Genomic DNA, 14,364 nt, shown 5'->3' on the forward strand with positions numbered 1-14,364 from the left:
TCAAAAAAAAGGAAGTTCAACGTGCTCGCGCTGCCTCATACGTCGCACGCGTTTCACCTCTTAACCCCTGCTTTCAGGGGACCGGAAGTGTCGTTTTCCCGCGCATGCGCTGTGCATGCAAGAAACCGGCACTTCCATCGGGTCCACGCGTGAGTACCCCATGCGTACTCACGCGTCGGGACCCGAATTACTGGGCCCTTGTATTTTAATCCTCTAGATATAAAGGCCAGCGTTTAATTAGCCTTTTTGATTATTTTCTGTACCTGTCCATGACATTTAAACGATCTATGTACATGGACCCCTAAGTCTCTTAGGTTTGCCTCTAATTCTTTGAAAGTTCTTATTTTAGTAAGTAGAGCTGCATTTCTTAAATTGTAATGGAATAATTCTTAATTATATACTTTGAAGTAGGGAAGGAGGATCAGCTGCGTCAGGAAATCAATTCCCTGATTTATATAAATCCTAAATCAATTTGTATTGAAGTATCATGAAGAGGAATTAAGCTATATTAAAACTACATAAAATAAAAACAACTTCATAGGAGAAAATAAATCATATCACAGCTGTATCAGTAGTGAAGTAGTAACATTTGGGGCATTCTGTTAGAATCAGAAGCAAAGGCAGTTTCAGGAACAAGTTATCTTCAACTTATGATGAACACCCTTTTTAATTGCCTAGTAGGACTGTAGTACCTGTGAATATTGACTCCCTACAACAGCAGTTCTTTAAAAATGATTTCAAATCTATCCCTAGTGACTGCTCAGTAAGTAAATGGACTTCCATGTGGCAGAGAGCCTCAAAGACGAGGAAGGTGCCAGGTTTGAACCCTGGTCTTTGCTGAATTGACTGATCTCAGTTAGGTGGTGGTAGTAAGTGCTGGGCCTCCATGCCCTTGGGTCCAATCTATTTTGCTTATTAAAACAAAAAGTAAATTATATGTTGCTTGAAGAAGAGGACTATTAAAGGCATGTTGAGTGAGAAGGAGAGTGGATTACACTAAATGGCTCATGTGGAGAAAAACACTTGTGCAGACATGATGGGCTGAATGGTCTGTTTCAGTACTCTTAACATTCTACAATAACTTTAATAAAAAGTTGAGGTGAAAAAAATTATATTATTTGAAGTTTTACTTATTTCATTATTAATAAAAATGTATATAGCATTTTAATGAGTCAGTTTAATATGCCTTGTGGAATAGCATGCTTTTATACAGAACTTCAAAGTACGTCTCAAATAAATAGGACATCTTGACCATAGAACACAGGACTAAATCACTTGCATCACTCAAGTTTAAAAATAGTAAAATTCTGAAGGATGAAAATAAAATGCAAAATACACAGAATACAAAGAAAGGTTGACGACTAATCCCCAGACATTTTTTAACAATTCACATCTATTGATTATTTAAATTGATTTTTTGAGAAATGGGTTTAGACAAGGACTGCATATTGTACAAATGCATTTTTAACAAAAAGGAGTATGAAATGCAGAGTGACAGTTCAGTACCATTTTGGAATCTCCCTTCTGTGCTTATTATTGTACATTATTCTCATACACAGAAATATTTAGTAATGGGCTTTAAAACAACCAGATCAGAGGTTGGCAAAATATTAATATCCTTCTTTAATTCTTGTATCCTTTTGTGCAGACATCATATAAATGAGACGAGACTGTCTGGAGAATAGCTGGCTAAAATATGCTGAGAAGCTTAAGGAGCCATTGCTTTCCTGCAGGCATCTCGCATGTTTCTTTCATGCACATTTGTTCATAGTTATTTATTCTGCCTTGGTCTGCGCCTGAATAAATGCATAGAAGTTGTAGAAGATTACCCATACATTTGGAGCATGCTATATGAATAATAGGTTGTATTTCAACTCTTTATTACTATTTTACTACTTTATTCCAAATGCATCACTGTATTTACGGTTAGATGTATAAGAATAATTCCCACAAATCACAGTGATGACAAGGTCATTGTTGAGTTCACAGGACAAAGCTTTGTTGAAGAGCTGTTTCTGACCTCTATGTTGCCATTTTCCTGTTTTGAATATTACATATACAAATTGTTTTGTCTAACTTTACAGATTACAGTAATCAGAACAGGACTAACCATCAATTAATACAACCCTGTCCCCAAATAATGCAGTGAAGCAGATAAATATGTACAATGCAACATAACAAATAACAGTCACAAGTGTCACGCTTTGCTATTTTCAACTAAAACGTTGGGGTTAACTAACCTACTAATGAAATATAGTGTGTCTCTGCATTTGTTATATTCTATTTTATAATTCCATTGGGCACACTACTGAGAATATTATATTGTATTATAATTGTGAATATAATTATTATGAACTCAGTCTAAAGACTGTTCGGTTACCTAATCTGACCCCATTAATCCATAGTAACTGCATTCAGGAGAGTGTAGTACATAGCTTTGATATATAGCTGTCTATTGAATAACTGAACTTGCAATGCTGCATAGTTCACTGTCCTCATGAAAAGAAAATAGTGGACCCTATATGCAGAATAACATGGTTGTGAATGACTAAAATATGAATAATTTATAGTTAAGTCCACATGAGCTCAAAAACAAAGAGTGCAGCTCAAGCTACTTCATGGATGTCTTCTGGACTTGGGGTTAAATAATCTTGTTGTATCGTCATAGTTCTTTACTTTTAGGTTGCCTCAAAAATTGACAATTGCCTTGCAGTTAAAGGTGTTGGTCATTTTGCTAATAGGATTCATTAACGGCAGAATATGATCATATGTTTTCTTGGGAGTATAATAAGGGAATTTACAGTCCCCCCAAAGAAAAATTACCATAATTAATAGCCGGGCATATATTTTACATTAGAATTTCTACGTTAATTTTCACTCCGTTTCTTCAAATTAAACTAGATAGAAATCATTCATTCAGAATGATTTGCTTTAAATTTCTGAAACTGGCAATAGGCTGGTTGTACAATGCACTGTTCAAAGAAACAGTAGGATATATGCCTCTGATCTTCACACCAGCTGTATTAGAGCCAAGTATCGAGATCAATTCTTGGCTAAAGGGAGGTATGTCAACTTGAGCTCATTTTTCACACCTCCTAGTGGTTGATATGGGTGATATTGGCAGAGTCTCAAAGGCAGGTTTTCCACCTGCAATGGAATGGTCTATCAGCCAGGAAACCCTAAGGAGGGAGCAGAAAATAGAGCATGTGGTGAGAATTTGACGCAAACGTTTTTCAGGAGAGTCTGTTAGTAGGATCGAAAATGGAAAAACTGTTTCCCCAAAAATGCTTCAACCACCAGATTATTCATTGTTAGAAGAGTAATTTAAAGCTCATCAAAATATCCATATTTCTAATAAAAAATTGTAATTAAAAATAAATCTAGAAAAGACTAGTGCTAGTTCAATTCTGAACAAATTTTTGGATACGTGCCAATTTCATCTGTGCACCAAAGTATGATGCAGTACGAGTACCAACTATCACCTGCTAAAGATATTCATATAGTACTTTGGATCAAATCTGGGATGTTTCTTATAGCTCACTTCATAAACCACCTGATAAATGATCAAAATATTACTGTATATTTGTAAATGTTTGGATGCTTTGAAACTGATATTAATTATTCCTGTAGTGACATCAAAGACTGCAGACATCCGCAATATGTAACAAGTAATTTCCCACTTGATAAGCTGTCGAATCCATTCCATATTTGGTTCCAATAATCTTAACTTAAAAAATATCCTCACTGCATAACCATGCTAACATAGAATCATACGGCACGGGAGACCATTCGGCCCACCGTGCCTGTGCCAGCTCTTTGAAAGAACTATCCAATTACTGTAGTCCCACTCCCCTGCTCTTTCTCCAGAGCCCTGCAAATTTTTCCTTTTCAAGGACATATCAATTCCTTTTTGAAAGTTACTATCGAGTCTACTTCCAGCACCCTTGCAGGCAGGGCATTCCAGTTCATTAAAACTCGCTGCATAAAAGAATTTTTCCTGAACCCGCAACTAGTTCTTTTGTCAATTATCTTAAACCTGTATTCTCTGGTTTCTGACCCTCCTACCGGTGGAAACAGTTTCTCCTTTTTATTTACTATCAAAACCCTTCATAATTTTGAATATCCTTATTAAGTCTCCCCTTAACCGTTTATACTAGCCAATGATCAGCTTTTTAAGTTGGCAGTCACTACTGCTTGACATGTGGTGGCTTATATCGGGCCATTTGTACCCTGGAAAGGCATTGTTTTTGCTGAATGTTCTGTGGTCTGCCCAAGAAGTTAACTTGGTCATTGACATTGACAACAGAGTGTTTTGGTCTGCATGAACTGAATCCAAAGGTCTTTGTTTTTTCTTTGTCATTCTCTGTGTCAGTAACAAAAGTAGGATTCTCATTGGTATTGGACTGTGAGTTGTTGGTGTGTGCATTCTCCTGCAGTCTGTAGGCATCGTCCAGTTCAGCTTCCAAGTCATATATGGTTAAATCAGCCACTGGATGGTTGATGCAATTGTGCTTTAACGGTTGTGTTTGGCTTAGACTGTTTTGGGGATCCTCCAATGTTTCAGAATTTATTTTTTGTTCTATAAAAAAAACAGTAATAGCAGTAGCAGGAATACTTTTCTTTGCACTTGTTGCTCTTCTCTGAATCTGATCTTTGAATCCACTACCAGGCCGAGATGCCCAGGCAGAATCTTTGATCCTACTGTCTTTCTTATCTTGTTTTTTTTTAGTATTTTTATATTTCTGTTTTCTCTTTAAATCTCCATTGGATACTTCAGAGTTCTGTGAAACATCTTCTTCAGATGGTTTCCTATGAGAGAATTTAAAACAAAGATTTCTCAAATGACAATGCCAGCTTTTTCACCATTCATTCTGTTGCTAACAATTTTCATTTACACTAACAACTTTATAAACATATGCTCCTGGAAAATACACGACATTTTAACATATAATGTTCCACAGACATTTTTGAAGGGGTGATAGCTTAATGTGTTAATGAATTGTATGGTGTGGTACTCAGCCATACATATTACAAAGGCCTCGGATTTAATTTCTGGTGTGTGCTGAGTTAAGCTGATCTTCATCAGAGTGAAGATGGGAGGAGTGTGGGCATGATAATTGGCCACACACCCGTGAGCTTGAGAAGGGGCAGAATGGAGAGCCATCAATTCTGCTTCTGATTGCTATTAAATGCCCCCACCCTCTCCACTACTAAAATGCTTATGTGAATTTTAGAACAGGAACAGGCTCAGCTGTGATGGCCTATAGAGTCAAATAGCCCATCAACACTGTGTCCTAGTTCACGTGAAAAGTAGTCACTTTGGTAAAGTACTATGGCACTGCCAGTACCACTGAAACTGTTTCCCAGCATGAATCTTTCTTTCTCTTCAGATGAGATGTGACAAAAATGATGCAATTTTTGTTCAGGTTTTGTTTTGATGGCTGCCTCGTTAAAACTCGATCATCGTGTATAAGGATTTTAACAACCGGTAGTAGTGAAACTATACCCCAGTACGAGTCTTTCAGGAGAGGGGGGTAAGGGGAGAAAACTGGAGAAGGCAAAAAAAAAACTAAATTAGTAAATGTTTTACCAATCGTGCTAAATCTAATCATTTTATGATAATGGAGTTCTGTATTATGAATCTTTCTTGACTGGATTATTAAACACAAATAAAGTGTGCTTTATTTTAATTGGTTTATTGTTGTGTTTTTAAAGTGTATTTGATTATCTCTGTTAAATGTATATTTTTGTACATGAATCTGCCACATTACTCTCAGTAGATATACACAAAGCAAGAACCACTGCACTAACAAGAATGTGACATCACTCTAACATAGCGCTCCCAGCTCCCTGTTGTGCACATCTTTACAAGTATCCATGTTATGTGGTTATGCTAACTTTTTGTCTTGTAAACAACCTACTGGAGGAATGTGTTGCATTTGGACGAACACTACACTCTCAATCCAGAAGGTCAAAATCCTAGTGTTGACGATCATTTGAACTCTGGCATCTTCACCAGTTTTCATTCAGGTCACTAATGGAAACATTTCATCATGGTAACATAATCCTGTTACTCAGGAATGTGTAGGAGAAAAAGGGGAGAAATGGACATGGTCAGTCCTTCGCTTCCACCCCCACCGAGAGTGTTCAATGTTTTATTGAAGGATCAGGGAGTAATATTAATTGTGGTCATGGTTAAGCCTTCAGCTTAGACTGTTCTATGAGACTAACAAAAGGGAGGAAGCACAGTAACAGTAGAGACCTTAACAGAGAAATTTATGTTAAAAATATATATTTTAGCATGACCTATCCCATAAATGTATATATTTGGGACAGGGAGGAGCTGTACTGCTGGGACAGGCTCCACCGGAACCGGAATGGGACCAGTTTCCTAGTGAAAAGGGTAAATAGGGTTGTAGATAGGACTTTAAATTAGTAAGACAGGTTGTGGGGGGGGGATGGATTTAGTCAGACCAAGGTAAAGAATAAGGCTAACATAATCGGTCAGGGAACAGATACAGTTATAGAATACAAGTATAAAAGGACTTAAAAATGAAGTGAGGGGAACAATTAATAAAAGCAAATTAAATTGCCTGTACAGCTGGAACCAATGTTAAGTCACAATTTACATTCATGATTTGGACTCGGGAATCGGAAGTACAATTTCAAAATTTGCAGATGACACCAAATTGGGAGGTGTAGTTAATACAAAGCAAGAACGTGACAAAATACAGGAAGACATTAATAAGCTTGCAAAATGGGCGAGTAATTGGTAAATTAATTTCAAAATAGATAAGTGTGGGGTGGTGCATTTTGGTGGGAAGAATAAGGAGGTCATATACTGCTTGGATACGAAGAGTCTGAATGGGATAGAGGAGCAAACATATTGAGAGGCACAGATAGACAAATCACTAAAAGTAGTGACGAAGGTTAATAAGGACATAAAAAAAGTAAACCAAACACTTGGGTTCAATTCTAGAGGGACAGAACTGAAAAGCAGAGGAGTTATGTTAAACTTGTAGAGAACCTTGGTTAAACCATACTTGGAATACTGTACAAAGTTCTGGTCTCTATTATAACAAGGATATAGAGGCATCGGAGAAGGTGCAAAAAAGATCCAAAAGGATGATACCAGAACCGAGAAAGATATTCTTATCAGGAAAGGATGAACAGGCTGGGCTCTTTTCTCTAGAAAAGGCTGAGGCATGACCTGATAGAGGTCTCTGAGATAATGAAAGAGTTTGATAGGGTTACCACTTGTGGGGAAAACTAGAGGCCATAAATATAAGATAGTCACTAATAAATCCAAGAGGGAATTCAGGAGAAACTTCATTACCTAAAGAGTGGCACGATGTGAAACGCGCTACCATAAGGAGTAGTTGAGGCAAATGGCATAGATGCATTTAAGGGTAAGCTAGATAAGCACAAGGGAGAAAGGAATAGAAGGATATGCTGATAAGGTTAGATGAAGTAGGGTGGGAGAAGGCTCGTGTGGAGCATAAATGCCAGCATAGACCAGTTGGCTCGAATGGCCTGTTTCTGCACTGTGCACTCGATATAAAAAAGACTTGGATTTATACAGCACCTTTCACAACCACCAGATGTCCCAAAGCGTTTTACAGCCAATGAAGTACTTTTGAAGTGTAGTCAATGTTGTAATGTAGGAAACGCAGCAGCCAATTTGCACTTGGCAAGCTCCCACAAACAGCAATGTGGTAATGACCAGATGATCTGCTTTTGTTATGTTGATTGAGGGATAAATATTGGCCAGGACACCGGGGATAACTCCCCTGCTCTTCTTCAATCTTTTATGTCCACCAGAGAGAGCAGACGGGGCCTTGGTTGAACGTCTCATCCGAAAGACGGCACCTCCAACAGTGCAGCACTCCCTCAGTACTGCACTGGAGTGTCAGCCTAGATTTCTGTGCTTAAGTCTCTGGAGTGAGACTTGAACCCACAACCTTCTGACTCAGAGACAAGGGTGCTACCAACTGAACCACAGTTGACACATTTTGTGGTGTATTATCAAACTAAATACTCCTAAATCTATTGTATAAGTCTGAGTAGTGGGCATACCCTTAATTAATCCAGTTATGGTTTATAATAATCACAGAAATTAGTCTTTTTAATTAGATTGCTTAAATTGGAAATGGGATTTTAACGTGTTTATCAGAATCTATTGTGAATTTGGCTTGTTGAAAGTAAATTCCATGAATCAAAAAAATTGTCTGTTATCTGCATTTTTGGTTTCATTGATTGCATTCCTATTCGGCGATCATCATTATTTTGTGGCCACTGTTACTTTTATACTATCTTAACACATTTGTACATATCATAATATTGTCTCTATACCTGTATGTAATTATTGTTGAGTAAATTAAATGTTTTTTGTAAATAAATTACAAAAAACAGTCATGTTTAATTAAGTTGACACTGAACAATTTTGTTCATTATTGTGCAATTTATAATTGCACTTTTTCTGTCTGATCTTTGTATATGCAGTTTTAATTGACACTGCCTTCTCACACTAGTTGCTAATATGACGCATTTACATTATCTGTACTGTATTGGATTTAAAGAAATGCTAAACAAATCTCAATTCAGTTTGAAAAATAGCTAAAGGAAAACTTCAGATTCCAACTGCCTTCTCTGCAACCAGACGATTCCTATAATGTCTACTTCTGGCACCAATTCATTTTTAACATTTCAAAATGATTGTTTCCCCATTGAATGTTAAGAGCTATTTTCTGCTTTGCCGAGTTCATTTGTAGGCTTTTGTGCCCTGATACTGCTGATGAAATTGGTGGTTAAAATGAAATAGGACTTTTATTCTCTTGGAGTTTATTACGTTGAGTTTATTATGTTTTAAAAAAAGTAATAAGGGCATGTAATTTGTGGTCAACGGCGAAGCAAAGGTGTTTGCCACTGGCCCCGAAGAAAGCTGCCCACAAAGATCTCACGATCTCTGGCGAGAAGCTTGGCTTTTTCGACGTGCAATTGAGATCAGTGCAGTGTAGTGGGAATTCCATAGCGCGAGCTCCTGTGATATCAACAAGCTGTCTAATTAGCCAATCACAATGCAGAATTCTCAGACAGGGAACCAGGAAGTGAAGAAGCTCCTTTCATTCTGACTTTTAAAAAATATTATAGAGAGCAAAACAAACATTGGGGCTCTCACATGGGGAAAAGGTAAACATGAAATAAATATGAACAAACTTTTAAAAATATATAATTTTTTGAAGTTTCTTAAATTGTAATTTTTATTATAATGCAGAAATTTGACACTCCACAAAATTAAAATCAGTTTTTCAGGGCCATAACATTTGTTTAGCACTCAATATGCTGTTAAAAACCCCAGTTACACCTAATCCAACAAGGTCTAACTTCTAATGAGGTATTTAACAGCGATATTACCACGGAAAAGCCGACGTTTTCGTCAGTTTCACTGATTTCACTGATTGCTGGCTATGGGGATGGGGGGGGTCACTGCTCCCTGTAGCCAGTTTTGGAGCAGTGAATGCCTGACCGCAACTTCAGGATTTCCGTGTTAGGATGCGCAGGCGCTAAATCCTGAAGTTGCGGTCAGTTTTAAAGGGGTGATAACGGCGAACACTGTTTGTTTGCTGATACTACCCACTGCAAATTCTGAGCCATTATGATTTACGGATTGTCGATGGTTATCCTGCACTGCTGCAAATGTTTTAAATAAAGCTCACAGAAATTTATTTTTATTTTTCTGTCATATTGCTGGGTGAAACTGCATCACAATCTTTCAAGAAGTTGTTGTTGATCTCTCCAAAGCAGTAAATGGGGAATATTCACTTTGAAACAGTTTTTGCTGTTAAAGATGCATTTTAGTGCCAGGAAATGGATATTGGAGAGGATGAATAGCAAAATTGCTTGGAGCCTGGAATTTCCTTTTTAAAAAAAACACCGCAGAATTGTACATTGCACTTATGGTAATTGCATCTAGAAAACCACCAGTAACTGGTTTGCATTCAAGTCATAAATCTTCCATGGTTTGTGCCAGTAGTGAGGCATTAACCCTTTGAATAGAAAATTACATTCTCAACTTATGGCACAGCAATCTTTCTTAAATGTATGATGTGCCAACGCATGTTTTTCAGTTGAAGATAAAAGTTTGGGGTTGCAGGTTTTTGGTGTAACTGACGCTGTACAAGTAGCCCTCTGCCCTTAGACTCTCAATATTATAAGACTGTTGAGTTTTACAGGTTACATTTCTGCATTATGGGGCAATCACGATTATACACTTCAATATAATACACAAATATCATAGGACTGCATTTTATGCTCTCTTCAGCAAAATTGCAAAGCAAGGGACTAAGATTGATTTATAGGCAGATAATTTGTAGATGTTATTCTCCTTCTACCCTCCTGCTCCTACAATCACATCTGCATATTCAAAATCAGTGTTTAGGACCCCTTCACCTCTCTCTTGTTCAATGATATCACATTTTCCTGGGGAAAGAGTGCAGTAAAGTGAGGGCAGTTCAGCAGCACTTCAGGAAAATTGAAGATGATGTAAATATTGAATTGCTCCAGTATGTTTTATATATACAGACAATTCTGGAGAATTTCAAGAGAGTTTTGTGGAAAGATTGCCATTTAGAAACTGCAAAACAGTAATTTTGTAGATCAATTGTGGCAGATCAGCATTTCCTCTTTTCCACTAATGTATGTCTTTTATAGTCCTCCTCATTATTCGCCAAACCCCTTACTTTTGTGTTGTTTGCAAATTTGGATATTGTGTTCCCTTTGCCCAAGTCTAAATCATCTATATATACCGAGAACAAAAGTGAACCCAGCACTGACACCGGGATATATCACTTCCAACCTTTATCCAATCTGAGCAACACGCATTCACCCTAACCATTTGTTTTCCTTCGATCAACCAACTTTCTTTCTGTGCTGCTACATTTCCTCTTGCATCATATGCCTGAATTTTTGTAATAAGTTTCTTGTGAACCACCTTATCACACACCTTCTGAAGATCTATATAGATCACATTTACTGCATACTCTTTATCTATCCAGGCTAGGATACAATAGGGCCTGGTGACTTATCCATCTTGAGTTCTACTATTTTTTTTCAGAGCCAATTCCTTTTCTACAGTTGCATATCCTCCTCTGGTCCACCTACATATCTCACTTCCACCATCATTTGTAAAGACTGACTTAAAATATTTATTTAATATACCTCTGTCATACCTTCATCCTCTACCATTAGATTTCCCCTATTGTCCTTGAATGGACCTACCCTGTATATAACTATTTTACTTTAAAATCTTATTTAAAAAACTTATTATTTGCTTCTAATATTATCCACTAGCCTTGTTCATGTTCCTTTTTAGTCCATCTAATCTCCCCATACACCTCTCCACTTTTTATATTTACTCATAATTTTCTTTAGCATTGTCAGCCCAAGTTTTGTCATAGGCTCCCTTTTTAAATTTCAGTTTAGTTTTCATTTTTCTATTTATCTACAGACTTTATCCTTAGTTTCACCCCTTTTATCCTAATAAGAATATATCTATCCAACTAATATTTGAAGATTCTCCACTGCTGATAAATTGTCCCGATTGCTAACTTTTCTGCCAGTTAAATTGGGTCAGATCTCCTCTTATCACACCAAACGTTGCCTTTTTTATGATCTAGCACCTTTGACTATTCATTATCCTTTGCTATTTTTTACATTTAACTTACTCAATTGTGATTTTTATTTCTCAATTGGGAGATCAGATGTCTGTGCAGCAAACCAATGTTTGGCCTCCATTAAAAACACTGGAAATCTCACTACCAGAGTTGTGCCGTATCACAGCAAATGTTTTCTGTTAGCTGAAAGGTACTTTACCAACATCTAGAAAACAAAATAAAAATGCTGTTTGGTATTGTCTGGTAGTGGATTCTCTCCAATACTTTAAAATATAATTCTCTCTTTATAAATATCTGGTATTCATCTTTGTGGATAATTTCCCTTGGGTGTATCTTCACTCACTAAGTACTGTAAAGTGTGAGTGTAACAACTGTTACATTTATGTAAGCTGCCAAAAATTGCCTGACTAATCTCTAACACTCTAGACCATGATTAGGAATGCTGCATGTAACTGTTACAATGTCTCATTTGCAACTCTGTCCTTTTCTGAGCAGCCATTCTATAAACAGTTCAGTTCTGTTGAACAGAAGGGATATTGTCCATTAAATACTAATTTCTCATCATCAAGTCGCAGAGTCCAAAATATCAGATTACATGCAGAATTCATGTCTGGCTTTCACCGTTGTCAAGAGAAGACTAAAGATATTATTTTAACTATACATTTTTTTGTTTCCATTGGGTTTATAAACTTTTTAAATTCCAATTGTTAATAAAGCTTTTCACTCTGGAGAAGAGTGTTCAGTATTATTCCAGACTTTAAGGAACTTTTAAGTTGTGAAGATCTTGAGTGACAAAACGTATTGAAGAAAAGACTGAGGGCAGATATGATGCAGGTCTTTAAATTTTATGAAAGATATAGATAAGATTGAAGTAATCAACCTATATAGAGCTTAGATAATCAGCATAGGCATAGAGGACCCAAATACAAAATACACAAATTTGACTAAAGTTAGGAATTAGTAAAAACTGCTTTTTCCCACACTCTGGTGGATCTGTGGAACAGTCTTCCAGCGATTTAGAATCAATTGACAGATTTAAAAGGGCGACCTTGCTACCTCTGACAAGACCATCTCCAACCACTTCCTTGTATCACTCACCACCCACATCACTTTACAATTCCACTTCCTTCTGCATCCATCCCTGGAAAAAAAGCTTCTCCCCAAGGGAATTACAACTGCACTTTCAACTACCTAGCCTTTGCCTTCCAATCGTCACTATACTTCTGCATCTTTTGATCAGGTCAACCACTCCCTTATCTTTGGTGTCCTTGTATTATGAAAATCCTTTGCTCTCTCCCATCCAGTCATTCCCCTGGTATGGTCCCCAACTTCCTTTGAAGACCAAGGGGCACTTTCTTGAGCGTAATTGGTTTACCCAGCCATCATCTGATCTGGCTGGAGCATATCATTTCTCCACTACCAACCGTCCCCTTAAACCCCTCTCCCCTGCCCCGTACCCTCACTTCCAACAACTGCAAGGACCTCATGGACTTCATCACTAAGATTGAGACCATCCATTCAGCTGCCGCTGCTGCTTCCCACTCCCCTCCCCCCCCACCCTGCCCACCAAGTCAAACCTCTACCCTGCCCTAGCCCTGAACCCATATCTCTTTTTACTTTTTCTCCCATCCATCTCTCATGTCCTCTCCAAGCTAATACTGTCCATGCAATTCACTTTCTGTTCCCTTGACCCCATTAAACTGCTGACCACTCAACTTCCTTTCCTGGTCCCTATGCTAGCTGACAAGGCACTATCCTCAGGCACTGACCCTTCCTTTCAGAACCTCCTTCATTACCCCCCTTCCTCAAAAAAACCTTGCCTCAACCTCTCTGTCCTTGCAATCTACCACCTCATCAGACATAGGATTACATAGGATATACAGCACAGAAACAGGCCATTCAGCCCAACCAGTCCATGTCGGCATTTATGCTCCACTCAAGCCTCCTCCCGTCTTTCCTCATCTAAATCTATCAGCGTAAGCCTCTATTCCCTTCTCCCTCATATGCTTCTTCAGCCTCCCCTTAAATGCATCAATACTGTTCGCTTCAACCACTCCCTGTGGTAGCGAGTTCCACATTCTCACCACTCTTTGGGTAAAGAAGTTTCTTCTGAATTCCCTATTGGATTTCTTGGTGACTATCTTATATTGATGGCCTCTAGTTATGCTCTTCCCAACAAGTGGAAACATTCGCTCTCTATCCACTCCATTAAAACATTTCATAATTTTAAAGACCTCTAATAGGTCACCCCTCAGTCTTTTTTCAAGAGAAAAGAGACCCAGCCTGTTCATCCTTTCCTGATATGTATACCCTCGCATTTCTGTTATCATCCTTGTAAATCTTCTCTGCATCCTCTCCAGTGCCTCTATATCCTTTTTATAATATGGCGACCAGAACTGTATGCAGGGACTGTAGGTCCCGCATTGGACTCAGTCACCTGAGAACTCATTTTTAATGCGGAAGCAAGTCATCCTCGGTTCCGAGGGACTGCCTAAGAAGAAGACTCTAAGTGTGGCCTAACCAAGGTTTGATACAGGTTTAGCATAACTTCCCTACTTTTCAATTCTATCCTTCTAGAAATAAACCCTAGTGCTTGGTTTGCTTTTTTTATGGCCTTGCTAACCTGTGGCACAACTTTTAGTGATTTGCGTATTTGTACTCCGAGATCCCTTTGTTCCTCTACCCCACCTAG

The 14,364-nt window shown here is 37.9% G+C and overlaps 1 protein-coding gene across 3 annotated transcripts in view; it reads right to left on the reverse strand.

Annotated features, from left to right (window-relative positions):
• Window positions 1-1,702: 1,702 nt before the first annotated feature.
• The window catches only part of LOC147101755 (uncharacterized), a 37,377-nt gene continuing 24,715 nt past the window's right edge, over window positions 1,703-14,364 (reverse strand). For all 3 annotated transcript variants that reach the window (XM_085965654.1, XM_085965656.1, XM_085965655.1), the window contains one exon: window positions 1,703-4,809. In XM_085965654.1, coding sequence (XP_085821780.1) covers window positions 4,188-4,809 — 622 coding nt within the window. In that variant the 3' untranslated portion in view covers window positions 1,703-4,187. The remainder of the gene's footprint in view (window positions 4,810-14,364) is intronic.

This window comes from Somniosus microcephalus, chromosome 23, assembly GCF_052327205.1.
Source record: "Somniosus microcephalus isolate GS21.2 chromosome 23, FLI_Smic_1.0, whole genome shotgun sequence".
NCBI classification, from domain to species: domain Eukaryota; kingdom Metazoa; phylum Chordata; class Chondrichthyes; order Squaliformes; family Somniosidae; genus Somniosus; species Somniosus microcephalus.